This window comes from Montipora foliosa, chromosome 1 (assembly GCF_036669935.1).
Source record: "Montipora foliosa isolate CH-2021 chromosome 1, ASM3666993v2, whole genome shotgun sequence".
NCBI classification, from domain to species: domain Eukaryota; kingdom Metazoa; phylum Cnidaria; class Anthozoa; order Scleractinia; family Acroporidae; genus Montipora; species Montipora foliosa.
Genome location: NC_090869.1, coordinates 19,090,500 through 19,104,276, shown reverse-complemented (window position 1 = coordinate 19,104,276; position 13,777 = coordinate 19,090,500). Strand labels below are relative to the sequence as shown.

Below are 13,777 nucleotides of genomic sequence, written 5' to 3'. Positions count from 1 at the left end.
GGCACTGACGAGGACATTCAGGCACGAATTGGAAAAGCAAGACAGGCATTTGCGATGCTGAGACCAATATGGCGATCCACAGCACTAACAACCAACACCACGCTGAGAGTCTTTGGGTCTAATGTGAAGGTGGTGCTCTTGTATGGTTCTGAAACTTGGAGGCTGACTAAGGGATTGGAGCAGAGGTAGCAGGCGTTTATCAATAAGAGCCTGAGGAATATCTTGCGGATTTGGTGGCCTAGAAAAATCAGCAACAAGGAGCTTTGGAGACAAATAGGGCAGCGACCGGTAGAGCAAGAGATAAGACAAGAGCTTGGGGATGGATCGGCCACACGTTGAGGAGACCAGATGGACATGTAGTCAAGAGGGCACTGGAGTGGAACCCACAGGGGAAGCGAAAGAGAGGGAGACCCCGGCACACCTGATGACGAACGAGAATGGAAGAAATGGAGAGGAAACATCTCACGTAGAATGAGGCAAAGGGCACCACTCAAAATAGGGTTAGGTGGCGCGCTCTAGTTGAGGACCTATGTTCCACTGGAACGAAGAGGAACAAGTAAGTAAGTAACAGTTTCTTTGAGTTAAATCTGCTGATGTCAAAGCGTGGAGCATGTCCTTTAATTTCGATTATCGCACAATACAACAAAAACTTACTCTGTCTTAAGTGATCGTTTTCTTCTCTGATCAATAAGTGGAATTACCCTCTTAAAAACATCTGCCTTTCCGAGCTACTGCGAGTGCAAAGTTGTTTCGTAAGTCTTTGCTGCTCTTTTCTTTAGTCGAAACAACTGTCAAGTATAATAACGTTCGAACCCTGCTTCGTGCGAAATGAATTTTGATGCAACGAATTCCCTTGTCTAACGTTTCTTGGAAATAAAAATATATTATTTGTTTAGCTGTCAAAATTTTAAATTCAGGAGGAGCTAGTTTGCCCAGACAAAGCGGAATACCCTGCATTTAAAAAAAGGCAAACACGGGAAAAAGCCTGCCAGCCATGGAAGCATTGTAGCGTGTAATGTGATTATCAGGTTATTGCTTACATTCCCAGGCGATTTTTCACACATTCTAGTAGTTTACGCATCTTCGACATTGTTTTCCTGACGACTTGGGAGAGACGCTTACGTCTAGAGTCGCTCGCAGGGCTGGTGTTGCGTTGATGAAGGATTTAAATGAAAGTTCATCCTTTTCTAGCGAATGCATTATGCTCCAGTGGAAAGGTAAACACGGATGCTCCAAAACCAGCTTATTAAAGACTATAAGATAGGTTTTACGGGACTTTTTGAGCGGTATGGCGTAGATAGATAAAAACGGGCACCTTAAGGACGGTGCCTACTAATTCAAAGGTTTTTTTGCCCCGATTTATGATTATGCGGGAAAGGTAGAGATGCTAATAAGTGTTATTGAAATCCAAAAAGAAAATTGGGGGTAACCACGCATTTTTCAAAGATAATTCATGAACAACATTTGTTAAAAGCTCCAAAAAACAAAGGAATGTATGGCGTTCTTTCTCAAATTGAAGCTTAATTATCTCTAAAGAATGCATGGTTACCCCCAATTTTCTTTTTGGATACCAAGAGTACTTACGAAGATCTACTTTTTCTGCATAGTTTTAAACCGCGCAAAAATATCCCTGCATTAGTAAGCATCACCGATAGAAAACCCTAGTATCTGGAGATGCGCAGAACGTATGCGCAATAACAATAGTAGGCACCGTCCTTAATGTTAGTTTCGGACCCAATCAAGGCCGCCTCCTCTTTGTACACGGTCACCAAAATGGTCGCTTCGATGTCATGTGAGAACAAAGCAAAAGTAGACTGATATCATAGGGATTCATCACGGTAGTGAAGGTCAAATTAACGGCAATGAAAATACAGAAACTGCATTTACTTGTCAATTAAAGGTCATCATGATGACCTTGACGGTGACACGACGAAACAAAATGTATATGCAAAATTTAAATATGACCAGATTTGACATTGCATTCATTAACTAATGCATCACATGCACAAGTATGTTTAAGGATACATCCTAGCAGATGAAAACAAAGATAGTCTCCACATAACATAGTATCAAACTGTACAAAAATGTGTATGTATGCCGAAAGCCGTTCGACTCTCAAGGCGTAACACCCTTAAGGTAAAAAGTCCATGTGACATTCCCGGCACCACCCGCACTCCTAGGGCACGTGACCATTAGTCTGCCCATGCGTGGGGCCTTGGAGCCACCCTGGTTGCCTTCGAAGCCAACAATCACATTGTGGGTCTTTTTTCCGCGAATGCTTTCGCTTGCCTTTACATTAAAACACGGACTGTCTACGCAGAAAGTAAATTGAGTGGTGTGTGAAAAAACGTTCTTGAATGGAATGGAAGTGGTAGCTCCGGCCTTGATGGAATAAGGACCTTGAGGCTTGGGGGGGCTGCAGTGACCGAACAACGGGAACACATATTCACCACCTATGGCTGAGAAAACGGTCAGCGTAGCACGAGTGTCACCCAAGCGAAACGGTTCATACGTCACTTCAACACCCACTTCCGTGCCTCCACTTGATGCCGAAGCTGCTGTAATGCCCTTCTCCACGTGGAAGTCAGCGTTGTCCACCTTAAAAAGGACGCCAAGTTAGTAAGTTTTCAACTTTGGATTTATGACCGTTTGGTTGTACACGTAACAGAATCACTCTTTCCACGCCAATGTAACCAGTGTAGCGACAGCAGTTAAATTGCGCGCGCGTGATGTACGACACTTAAAGCGGCGCGCGCTTCAGCAACAAATTTTGCACGCGCAACATTGCGCAAGTTTTCAACAGGTTTCTCATTTAAGCTGTTTAACGCTCAGTTTCTAGACTTTGCATCCTTAAGAGTACTATTCCTAGTTGTTGGAAGTTTCTTTAACGTGTATTCAGTTATGTAAGGCTTTTTTAATGCGTATTAGTTTCTCGTGTACGCTACCGTAGTCTCTAGATCTTTCGAGTAAGTTCTATGGTGTCGCAAAAACTCACGCGTAAGCGCCGCGACACCCAACTACCGTTACAAAAGGTTAATTTTATCGTTTACAAGATCAGTTGACGCAAGATACGTTAATTCATCACAAGTTAACAAGTTTTTCCAAGTTTATCATTGTTCTGGTTATCAAGGCAGCACCAAGGTAATTATCTTTGACGCTATTTTAGTTTGTTTATGTACGCGGTTTGTAGCTTTACTCGCTTAAGTTCAATTTCATCGCTTATAATTGTAAAATAAAGATTTAAGGCTTCAGTTAAAGTCAAGTTGTATACGACATCGTTTACCGTTATTTGTAGATTGATCTTAAGTTTTTTCCTTTTTACCTTTGTAACTTTCGAAGCGTGTAAGACATTTTTATATCCTGTTATTTTCGCAATCTTATTTTGTAATTTATTTGTATCTTTTATTTTAGTTCTCACGGTGTTTATAGAGTTTTAAGGGATTTTAATAAACATCAGTTTGTGAACAACGTCTAACCAAATCACTGGAGCAATAACCAGCTTAAAGCCCAAAACAAAATACAACAAGCATTACCTTACAAGTGTATTCCACTTTAGACTTGGCAAAATTCACAAATCGACAAGTCTGGCTTTGACTTGTTCCCAGCCCTGCGCGAAAGTGGACAGGGGCTTCGGTCCCAGCTGGAGTTGCGTTCAGGTTAAGGTCGTATTGGTAAACACCAAGCTCTGAACTGGTGAATGACAGCCGACCAGTCTGTTCACCAGCCTTCAGGGGCAGATATTCAAACATGCAAGAGCCCTGCAAATCAAATAGACCCATATCACTCAATGTCCAAACAAAAGATTTTGCCCGTCGAACCTCTCATTCAATGTGAGGCTGGACGGGCAAAGACAATGCAAAGACAAAGCCTTTATTCCCCAAGGACTCCAAAATGGCCGCCGAGTGATAAAGGTGAATTGAGCTGTTTCATCAACCCAGTCCCGTACACGAGTTGACTAATTGTTTGCGTTCAAACTAGCTATTCACGTTTACATTAGCTGCTTCCGTTCACACAAGGTGTTTTCTTTCGGAATACTTGGTCACGTTCTTGTTACGTGTACAATAGTTGTTTAAGGCCCATATTCACCTAAAAGACATTGCGCGCCGCGTTGAATTAAATCCGAAATGATCGGCGAGTGCCCAATCAAGAAGCTGAAACTATTTCAAAATAACACCACAAGCGTGCAATGTATTTTGTCATGGACCTTAAATGTTTGCAAATGTTGATCGTGTTTAACCCAGTCGTTGGCATTTGGACTCTGCTTATCTTTACACTTATTGTTGCTGCTGGCACTAGTTTTTCGCGTTTACATTAGTTCTCCGCGTTTAAACCAGTTGTTTAAATCTACCCAAGTTGTCTTGGTCTACACCTGTTTGTGTTCGGACTAGTTGTTCAAGTTCTTACTACTTGTTTGCATTTACAGTTGTTAATGTTTGCATTAGTCGTTCATATTAAACCCAGTTAGTTCTTATATTTGTTCACTTTTACATCAGTCGCTTGAGAATACACTACCTGTCTCTGTTGACACCAGTTTGCGTTCAAAATAGTTCACGTTTGTCCTATTTGCTCGTGGTTGCACAATTTCCTCACGTCAACACTGAGTTGCTTCCGTTTTAACTAGTTATTCGCGTTTACACGAGGCAAATACACAGCGCAGGAAGACCGCTTGAGCAATTCGCTATCCATGGTTTGTGAGTTTGCTGTTATCTCTGATGAGTTGAGAATGTGGCGCAAAATTTAAAGTCAAGCAAATTGCGCAGTTATTCAGAAGAAAGACAACTGTGAAGTAACATTCGACACTCGATTAGATGAGCAACCTTTCTTAATCAATACACCTTTAACCGAATCCTCTTGCAACCACTCCTTAAGAGAACTAGCTGAGTTTTCGCTACCAACCTCAGACAAGGGAGGTACTGTAAAACTTGGGGGAAGCTGGATATCAGCAACAGAACACTGCGAGTTGAATGTCACAGGGGTACTGAGGGGATTGTGCAATGTGACAACGTGAGATGTGCTCTTGCGTATGGGTGTCGACAAGTCAATAGTGGCCATCACTCCGGGAGAAATTGCCTTGAATGTCACGTAATAAAACAGGTATTCGCCGCTATGCTCGTTTCGGAAGACCACCTGAAGATAAAAGGAGTTGGAGCAACAATTAGTGTGACAAAAAGTATAGCTATAAATGAAATACTTGACTCTGGGACATAACTACAAAGAAAAGAGGTAAGATATTCAGTACATTCGATTAGTGTTCCTTACTTAGCTATAACCAACTGTACTGGAAATTATATCAAACAGTGAATCCATAGATTGAGATGTGCATTGTAACTCACTTGGAAAAGTTTGGAAAGATGACACTAAGGAAACTGGAGCTGCTTACGGTTAAATCCCCACGCTTCTGTCATGCTTTCCCAAAATATCGCGTACATCATAACCCGATATACGCACGTTAAAGAAGCAATTGAGGTGAGCAAGCGATCATTTGTTAGCGTAGCGTACTGGGAAAACGCAGATAACGCTTACAAAAGCATAAACTCAACCATCTCAAAAAAAGAAGTTTGTACAGTTTTACAGTTTACAGTGCTTATTTCTGTTATTGTTAGGGGTGATTGGTGCAATTTTGCAGCTGTTGAAATTTCGGGAGGAAAAAAAGCTATGAACCCGACGCTGCAAATCAATTTGGCGATGAAATTATCTCATTCAAATACCACGAAATACTTCACTTCAACGCAGACAGTGTGTTCTGTCCTGTATGAATAGCATTTTCCACAGTTGATAAAAATAGATTATTGCAAAGCATTATGGGATTGAAATGCGGACAAACATTGCTAAATGTATTTGTCTTTGTCCGCATTCCATTGTGCTTTGGGCGCTAGATCGTGACGTCAATTGAAGAGTGCTATTCCCTACCTTAGCACTAAAGGTCCCCTCCTTGTGAGCAAAGAAGTTCAGTCTGTAATCCCGCTTTGACAGACCAGGAACATCAACATAGTCTAGACCCTTGAGGGTGGTGGAACTGTCCGGTTTTTCAGGTTTTAACATCTCTATAATCACGCGGAATCTAAAAGGAATTTTCTTGATAGTTCACAACTTACAGAAAGCAAATATAACCTTGCAGACCGCATCGATTACTACGCGAATATCCATTTTGGAAGTGTAAATAGGGTTGCTGCCAATACGAAGTACTCCTTGAAAGAGGCTGCAATTTTACGTGGTTGGTAGAAATTTCCAAGTTGCTGTTAGCTGGAGTAGAATAGATGGGAAATGTTCGAAAATTTAACTGAGATTCATGTACCCCCTTGATGGGGTATGTCAGTGGTTCAAATTATGAACCGGATGGATCCGTTAAATGAAATTTCACTTATACCTATTACTCCTCTGATGATCCTTATCTTACGCCCAGCAATCTTCGTTGGCAAGAGAATTTTAACCAACTGACGCCTAGTCTGTAGTCACCGTATTGCCTCCTATAGAGCGGTTTTCAAATGAGTTTCGTAAAACCAAAACCAAAGTAATTACTTTGGCCAATCAAAAAGGACGGAGACAATCCAGTAAACCAATCAAAACTCGAAGTAATTACACGTAGCCGACACAAAGCGCGGGAAAATGTGCACGCGCGAGCCACGATTGGTTTTGGTTTCACTTCTGATTGGTTGAAAAAGCGGCGCGAGAACTTTGAGCCAATCACTGAGCGAAGTAATGCAAAAGAAAAGTAATTCGCTAATTACTTTCGACACTCAATTGAAAACCGCTCTAATAAAAGAATGTTTTATCTGCGTTCTTCGTCCTATTAGAAAATCATGACCATATAGCTGTACCTGTTTTAGTTCTAGTATCATGATGAAAATTGTCAAGACGGACGCCGTTCCAGTTACAAGAAATTAGGGAGTTTTAGCAAGGACAACGGCAACAACAGAACTTCATAATATAATTTAGCGCTATCGTAAGTATTTCGTGATTATTCCATCTTGTTCACCTTGAACAATAGGGGCTGAAGATAAAAAGTGAACGATTTCCTGCTGTATGCTCACGTTGTCGACAAAATCTAAGGTTTGGTAATTTCAAGTTGTTGTTTTGTGGACTACGGCAGAAAATGCACTGAAATGCGTGTTGCACGTGCAGCGAGATTATTTTTACTTCCTTAACCAATGATATTCTTCCTTTGTGGCGTTGTCGTACGTTGCCGTAGCCGTTGTCGTTGCTAAGACTCCCTATTAGGAAGGGTAAGAAACGACGACGACTATGGCAACGACGACTCCACAACACAGAATATCATAACAAAGGAGACTAATGTTGCGCATGCGCCTCATCACCCCAAAAATCCCTTGAATTTCAGTCAAATTCATTCGAAACGCGGGAACATCAGAAATGGCGGATGTAGTGCTGGCATCGTTAATATTCATCGCATGTTTCCAAAAGGACGGCACACAATGAATGCAAAGATGATGAATCATTTGAAAGACTTGGGCATTACCTTATCTTTATGACTGATTCTGGTTCAATATAACGGGAAATACGGTGACGGATCACAAATGAAGCGAAGATGGCGAGTCAAAAGTGTGGCGATGAATTGCAGAACTTGCAAAGAGCAGAGGGTAGTTTTGCCTTTCTGGCGTTGTTTTTCCTTATTTAAGAGACTTCAACTCAGAATGGAGTGCTGTTTGATAATAAAGTAAGTCGGATTCAAATTGAAATGTGAGTGTACATTCAAAAATATGGGTAAACTGGCGTTTGAAGCGAGGACAACGATAAATCAGCTAACAAGATGGAGTCGAAAAATGGCAGCCCACTGGTGAAGAACATCTCAATTCGCTATAAAGCTTCCCAACCTTGAAATTTTGAACCACATTGTCGAAGTAGAGTCGGGAATTGTTCTGGAGAAGAAATAGGGCTGATTTTGAATCTTGAAGCGAACAGATTAAGCCAAGACGCAAGGCTTTACTTTACGAGTGCTCCAGATTATTTACATTTCCTTGGCAAAAAATATTTTAATTCCCTTTTTCGAGACTTTTGTCATAGGCCGTGATACGGGAATTCCCGCTTGCTGCAGTAAGCCCAACAACCAAAGAAAAGATTTGTGTAAAGAAATTGTCATTAAAAGTGGCAAGGCTCAACACAGCAGGTTTCGTGTGATACGGTGTTGTCTACAAAATGGCTTCAAATCTTGTTATGATATCATCTCACTCTGCCCCATTGTGTCTTTGACTTGGCAAACTTTAACGTCTGAAAATTAAACCACTGAAAAAGCATTAAATTTGAAGCTTTTTTCAATTTGTATATTGTCATATTGCCCTAAGCTGCGAAAGTTTCAAGTTGATAAAAGGACGTGCACAAATAATTCTAACTCGGAGAACGAAACTCAAGTCGGCAGCTCATCCGTTCTCGTGGCCAAATCTTAGAAAATAATTCGTGATACGGGAATCGCCTTTAACAGCCGACACACAAAAATCAGAAGAATAATTTGAGTTGAACATTTATAATTTAAAAGTGGCAAGGCGCGCGCAAGCGACCAGCAAAGTGAGCCTATTGTCCTGTTGAAATCTGTCACTTCGAGCTAGTTGTTTGTTGGAAGAACAGTCATAGGACGTCCCCTTAATGCTATCCAGTCATTGTGGATACATCAAATACTAATTTGCACAAAAATGTGGAGATTGACACTGATTCGTAGTTAAATTATTTATTATTTACTTAATATTTACAATGCACTTACACGTTTGCTTGATACAAAATTTACTCATCTCAGGCAAAGTATTATTTACATTTGTATAAAACTGCTTCAGGAGAGGGAAAAAAACGAAATTATTACACTATACCACCAATAGAAATAAATGGTATATAGTTAACTATACTAAAAAGGAGATTGACACAACCAGGTAAAATATTTGTGAATGTAATCCATAATGAGAATACATTCAAGTTAACAACAATCTCAGAGAGAGAATAATATTATATTATTATTATTTTTTTTTTTGATTTTATTCCATAATTTTTTTTAAATTTTATTCTATTTATTCCGAATAAATAGTACTCAATCTACAGAACAGGATATCCCATTCAGTTGAAATATTTAGGCTTATAATACTGGAGTACATACCAGCAAGTAAGGAAATCAGTACTGAGCAAAATAGTGCTCAAAAATTGCTTTTTTGAAATAGGATTTTAGATGTGCTGTTTCGATTATAAAGAGGAAGTCATTCTAAAAGTATTTTCCAATAATAGACAGGCAGAATTTTCTTACATTGGAATTTGCCTATAGCATGAAGAAATACATTCTGCAAAGCTGCATCCTGAGTTGAATGATTATGTTGCTCCGAAACCAGTAATATGGAAAAAAATACATGGCTTATCGCCACAAAGACGATCATGCACAAATAAATGCGTAAATTTTAGCAATATCGTGACATTTCAATAGACCTAAGGAAACATAATGTGGGATGGGGGAACATCATTAATGATTCTAATAACTTTATTTTTGAATTTTATAAGCTGTGACAATGGGTTTTCATAATCACTACCCCACAACATAGAGCCATATAGTAAATATGGCTAAATAAGCGAATAATAGACATTGATTAGACAATGTTTACTGACAATGCTTAACCTTAATATATGACATTAATTTTACTAACTATGTTACAAATATAATGAATATGATCATGCCAGGAAAGGTAATGGACAATATAGATACCATACCCAAGTATCTTAAGATTGAAACTGGTTCAAGGCATTGACCAGCTAAGTTTAATGAAGGAAGTAAGTTGAAAGTTGAACTTTCTGGTGAGGATTGAAGATAAGATATTTAGTTGTCTTTAAATTTAAAGTTAATAAACACTTGGTAGTCAGAGCTATTGTAAATTAGAAGTTCATCTATATATAGGGAAGATATCTGATGACAAGCATTGATGTGCCAAACACAGGAACAAAACAACCTTTTGTTTCAACAGCCAGCGAGCCTCTGGTTGGCACATTAATGACAATAGGTAAACAATAAATTATCTTCCCTGCAGTGTTTTGACATCATGTGGAGGTTTCCCCTCCACATGATGTACAATTTAAACAAATTGCTATTTACAGGGTGTCAAGTGGGTAAAATGGTCAGAAAATGAGAAAATTGGGGGGGGGGGGGGGGGGGGGCCTTAACCTAAAAGTAGGAACAAAATAGCATTTGAACGTGAATAGGAAAAGTAATGGAAATGCCTAATTGAAGTCATCATTGAGAGGTTCAAAATTATTGTTTTTACATCAACACGAAGTGCAAGCTTACTACATTTTTCTCCAGCCATGAGCACAAAAAATACATAATTTTTCCTGAAAAACCAGCGAATTTAAAAGGCCCAGAATAATAGGAAATAACAATAGCTTGCACATTCATCAACTACCTACAAGTTACTACAGTACCCTCATTATCTACCCTCCGATTTCAATCCATGGCGATTTAGTAAATCCTCCACACACGTTGCTAATTGTAACTAGTAGGAACTGGTGAAGAAGACGTAAACAACGCTAGCATTTCGTATAATGTTTCTGTGGACAAGAAGGAAAATAAAATACACTAATTTTTTAAAGGACATTTAATAGGGTGCGATAGCTTATGGCTTGAGATTATAAACAAAACAAAAGGAATAGCGAATTCATCTTACCTTAGCAGACTTGACAGCAAGGCCTCGAACAACCACCTCAATCGATCTATCACAACATTCAGCAACATTTAACTCGGAAAAATCAATTGTGCATGAAGCCACGGGCGAAAAATCGATCACGCGAAAGTGAAAGACTTGAAAGGAATCAGCTTCTACCACTGAACTACCGCTATTCCGACAGAAAAAAATTTGTACACGTCGCTGCTGCTATAAAAATCCCCAGAGCAAGTAATCGAACAAGACATCTTTGGCCGCCATTTTGTTTGTTATTTCGCGCGCGCGCGCGTGAAAAAACCTGGGTATAAGCAAAACAATCAACCAATCAGACAAAAGTCTCCTTTGTTGAATATCATTGGTTGAAAGAGGGAAAATAATCGTGCTGCACGCATTTTAGCGCATATTCTTGCGGGTACTCTACATAACATCGACGTGAAATCAACAAACTGGAGGTTGTGACAACAACGTGAGCTTGCAAATGTGAGCCTTTTATTCTCTATTTTTACTCTGAAATAGAAATGGAAACGGAATTTATTTACCCACGGAACACCTTAAGAGCGCTCAGGAGCTCGTTCAACATGTGTCCGTGCATTCCGGATCGAATTGGAATTTGGCAGTGTTGGTTTTTGAGGAGAGGGGAAAACCGGAGAACCCGGAGAAAAACCTCTCGGAGCAAGGAGAGAACCTACAACAAACTCAAGCCACATGTGACGCCGGAACCGGGAATAGAACCCGGGCCACATTGGTGGGAGGCGAGTGCTCTCACCACTGCGCCACCCCTGCTCCCCCACTACCCCACTGAAACCACTCGTACCAATTTATTTCTAAGACACTTGGCCCACATTGTGCGACTTGTACGAGATGGAATAATCACGAAAGAATTACGACGCTACAAATATTCTGAGGTGATATTTTCGTCGACGTTTCCGTCGTAGATCTTAAGGTCCGTTTTGGGATGCTAATTAAGAAACCTGTCCTTCACGTAAATCAAAGTACAGAAGCAATTAACTCATGAACCTTTGAGGTCGTCGCAGCCAGTTAGTAACTGTCAGCATTTCCGTGTAGGAGGTCTTACAAGGTACTTCTCTTTGTATGTTATTAATAGGCTTCGGTCCTTCTGCAGTACCGGTTACGTTATACAGCAAGCCATTGCCATCCGGGAGGGCGAAAAATACTGAACCCTGAATGGAAAAAGAAGCGTTTAGTGCAGTCAAAACAAATGCAATTAAGCCACTTGAAAACTAAGCCGACATTCATGAAAGTGGTAAGCTGTACCTGAATATTACTTGCTGACGATTAAAAAATGATTTGACCGTCTTCAGTTATGATGCAGAAATTGAACACCTTAGGCTTGGATCACTCACCGTATGTTTCTTTCCCTCTTGCGTCATGGTAAGGGGTCTGTAAGTCAGTTCATAATTTTTAGTCTGTTGAGGTTCCACAGTGATGGCGTCTGGACCAGACCAGTACTCGCCGTCTATGACCGGTCGAAGCATCCACATCTGGTTTGTCCGGTTATGGATGACAAGGCTACGCGTGTCGCGAGTACGGACATGAGTGGCAAAGTGAAGAACCTGCAGGAGAGAAATGACAAGTTTAAAAAAAAAAGTAAATCAGAGATGAAAATGTTGATAATGATTATGACTAATGCAACGACGACGATGAAGAAGATAATGATTATGTCGGTGACAATTAAGGAGTTAGGCAAGGAAGATGACAACTGTTACGAGACCGTCAGCAAAAATACGACTTCGCCATTTTTAGTAATCACTACGAGATTTTTCAAAATCGTTCGGCAGGGTAAGCCTGTGAGTGTGTGCATACCTTCTTGTAACAAACCTGCCATGAAAAATGTAGAGGTTTGGAGAGAAATGGGAAATTTACCACCGAGAGCTCCAGTCCTCCACAGTGAATTAATTATCAAATTTCGTCAATTTCACGTCGTTGTCAAGAGTGAAGACGAGAACGGCAAAGAAATGAAATCAAACTGGAGACCTACGGATCTCAGGGCTGGCGCCTTAACATCGCAGCCTCACTAAAATCTATCTGCTAAAATCTGAGTCCACTCAGCATTGAAAAGTAGAAGGCGAGTAAATCAAAGTTAGTGAATATAGTTTTTTAAGGCGACCTCATAGTGCTCCTAAATTTTTTTGCAGTTTTTCACGGACAAGGGTTGTGTAAACTAGCAGTTCTCGTAAGGTCTTACGCTATTGGCTTATTTCTTTTTCAAAGAACAATGAAACAAACAACAGAAACCAATATGCAGCGGACATAAAAACGAACATAATAATTACGCTGAAGAATCAAAAGGACGACAAGCTTATGAGGGCCGATATGCCAGTTCCAGAGCGTAAATAACTGTTTAATGTGCTCAGAAAAAAGGATCATTTCCCGTGTTTAATCTTGACTTGGGTACAATCACGAAATGCGATGCAACAAGCTTTCTTAGCAAGAAGTACAATTGACAAAGAATTCTCTGCTTTTACCTCTTTGAGGGGCGTTTGAGGAATACAGCTACCGGTGAGAACCAGCTTGAGTGGCTTGCCTCCCTCGATTGCACAACGAAGATTCTGAAAAAGATAACACTAGTAAAAATGCTCATTGCGACACGAAAAAGTCTCCTATCTGAGCACTCACCAGCCGGCAAAAAATGAATGAAAAAGGCAGCACTTTCTCCAAAGTTATTAAAAATCTTGCGTATTGCGCCGGCCGGAGTCGAACTCACGACCTCCCGCATGGCAGCCCGATGCTCAAACAACTGAGCCACTGGTGCAACCTCGCCTTATCAAGTAGAGATAAACTCACCTCGTATCTGATGTCATGATTGATCTCAGTTGGGTGAAACATGATCTCAAAGGACACCTCCATTCCGGATGATATGTAGCCCTTGACTGGCGTGATGGAAAAGTCCGGCTGGAACTTTTCGACATTCCAAGAGAAGGCGGCACCGATGTCTCCGGTATTGTGCATGATAAGCTTCCGACTACTGCGACTGCCCTGGACAACAGCACCAAAGGGAACCGAGTCACCATCCAGGGAGATTTCAATGCCTTGACATGAGCCTGTCACCACGAAAATAGGCTGGGACATGCCGGCACACTCTAACATCACCTGATTGAAAGTAGAAGGAGGTTAAAGAC

The 13,777-nt window shown here is 40.6% G+C and overlaps 1 protein-coding gene across 1 annotated transcript in view; it reads right to left on the bottom strand.

Annotated features, from left to right (window-relative positions):
- Window positions 1-1,870: 1,870 nt before the first annotated feature.
- Window positions 1,871-13,777, bottom strand: part of LOC137992146 (hydrocephalus-inducing protein homolog) — an 85,391-nt gene continuing 73,484 nt past the window's right edge. Inside the window, exons 70-77 of the mRNA XM_068837283.1 lie at window positions 13,443-13,748; window positions 13,124-13,207; window positions 12,002-12,211; window positions 11,655-11,818; window positions 5,911-6,061; window positions 4,897-5,127; window positions 3,534-3,758; window positions 1,871-2,598 (exon numbers count right to left, since the gene is read on the bottom strand). Coding sequence (XP_068693384.1) covers window positions 2,116-2,598; window positions 3,534-3,758; window positions 4,897-5,127; window positions 5,911-6,061; window positions 11,655-11,818; window positions 12,002-12,211; window positions 13,124-13,207; window positions 13,443-13,748 — 1,854 coding nt within the window. The 3' untranslated portion in view covers window positions 1,871-2,115. The remainder of the gene's footprint in view (window positions 2,599-3,533; window positions 3,759-4,896; window positions 5,128-5,910; window positions 6,062-11,654; window positions 11,819-12,001; window positions 12,212-13,123; window positions 13,208-13,442; window positions 13,749-13,777) is intronic.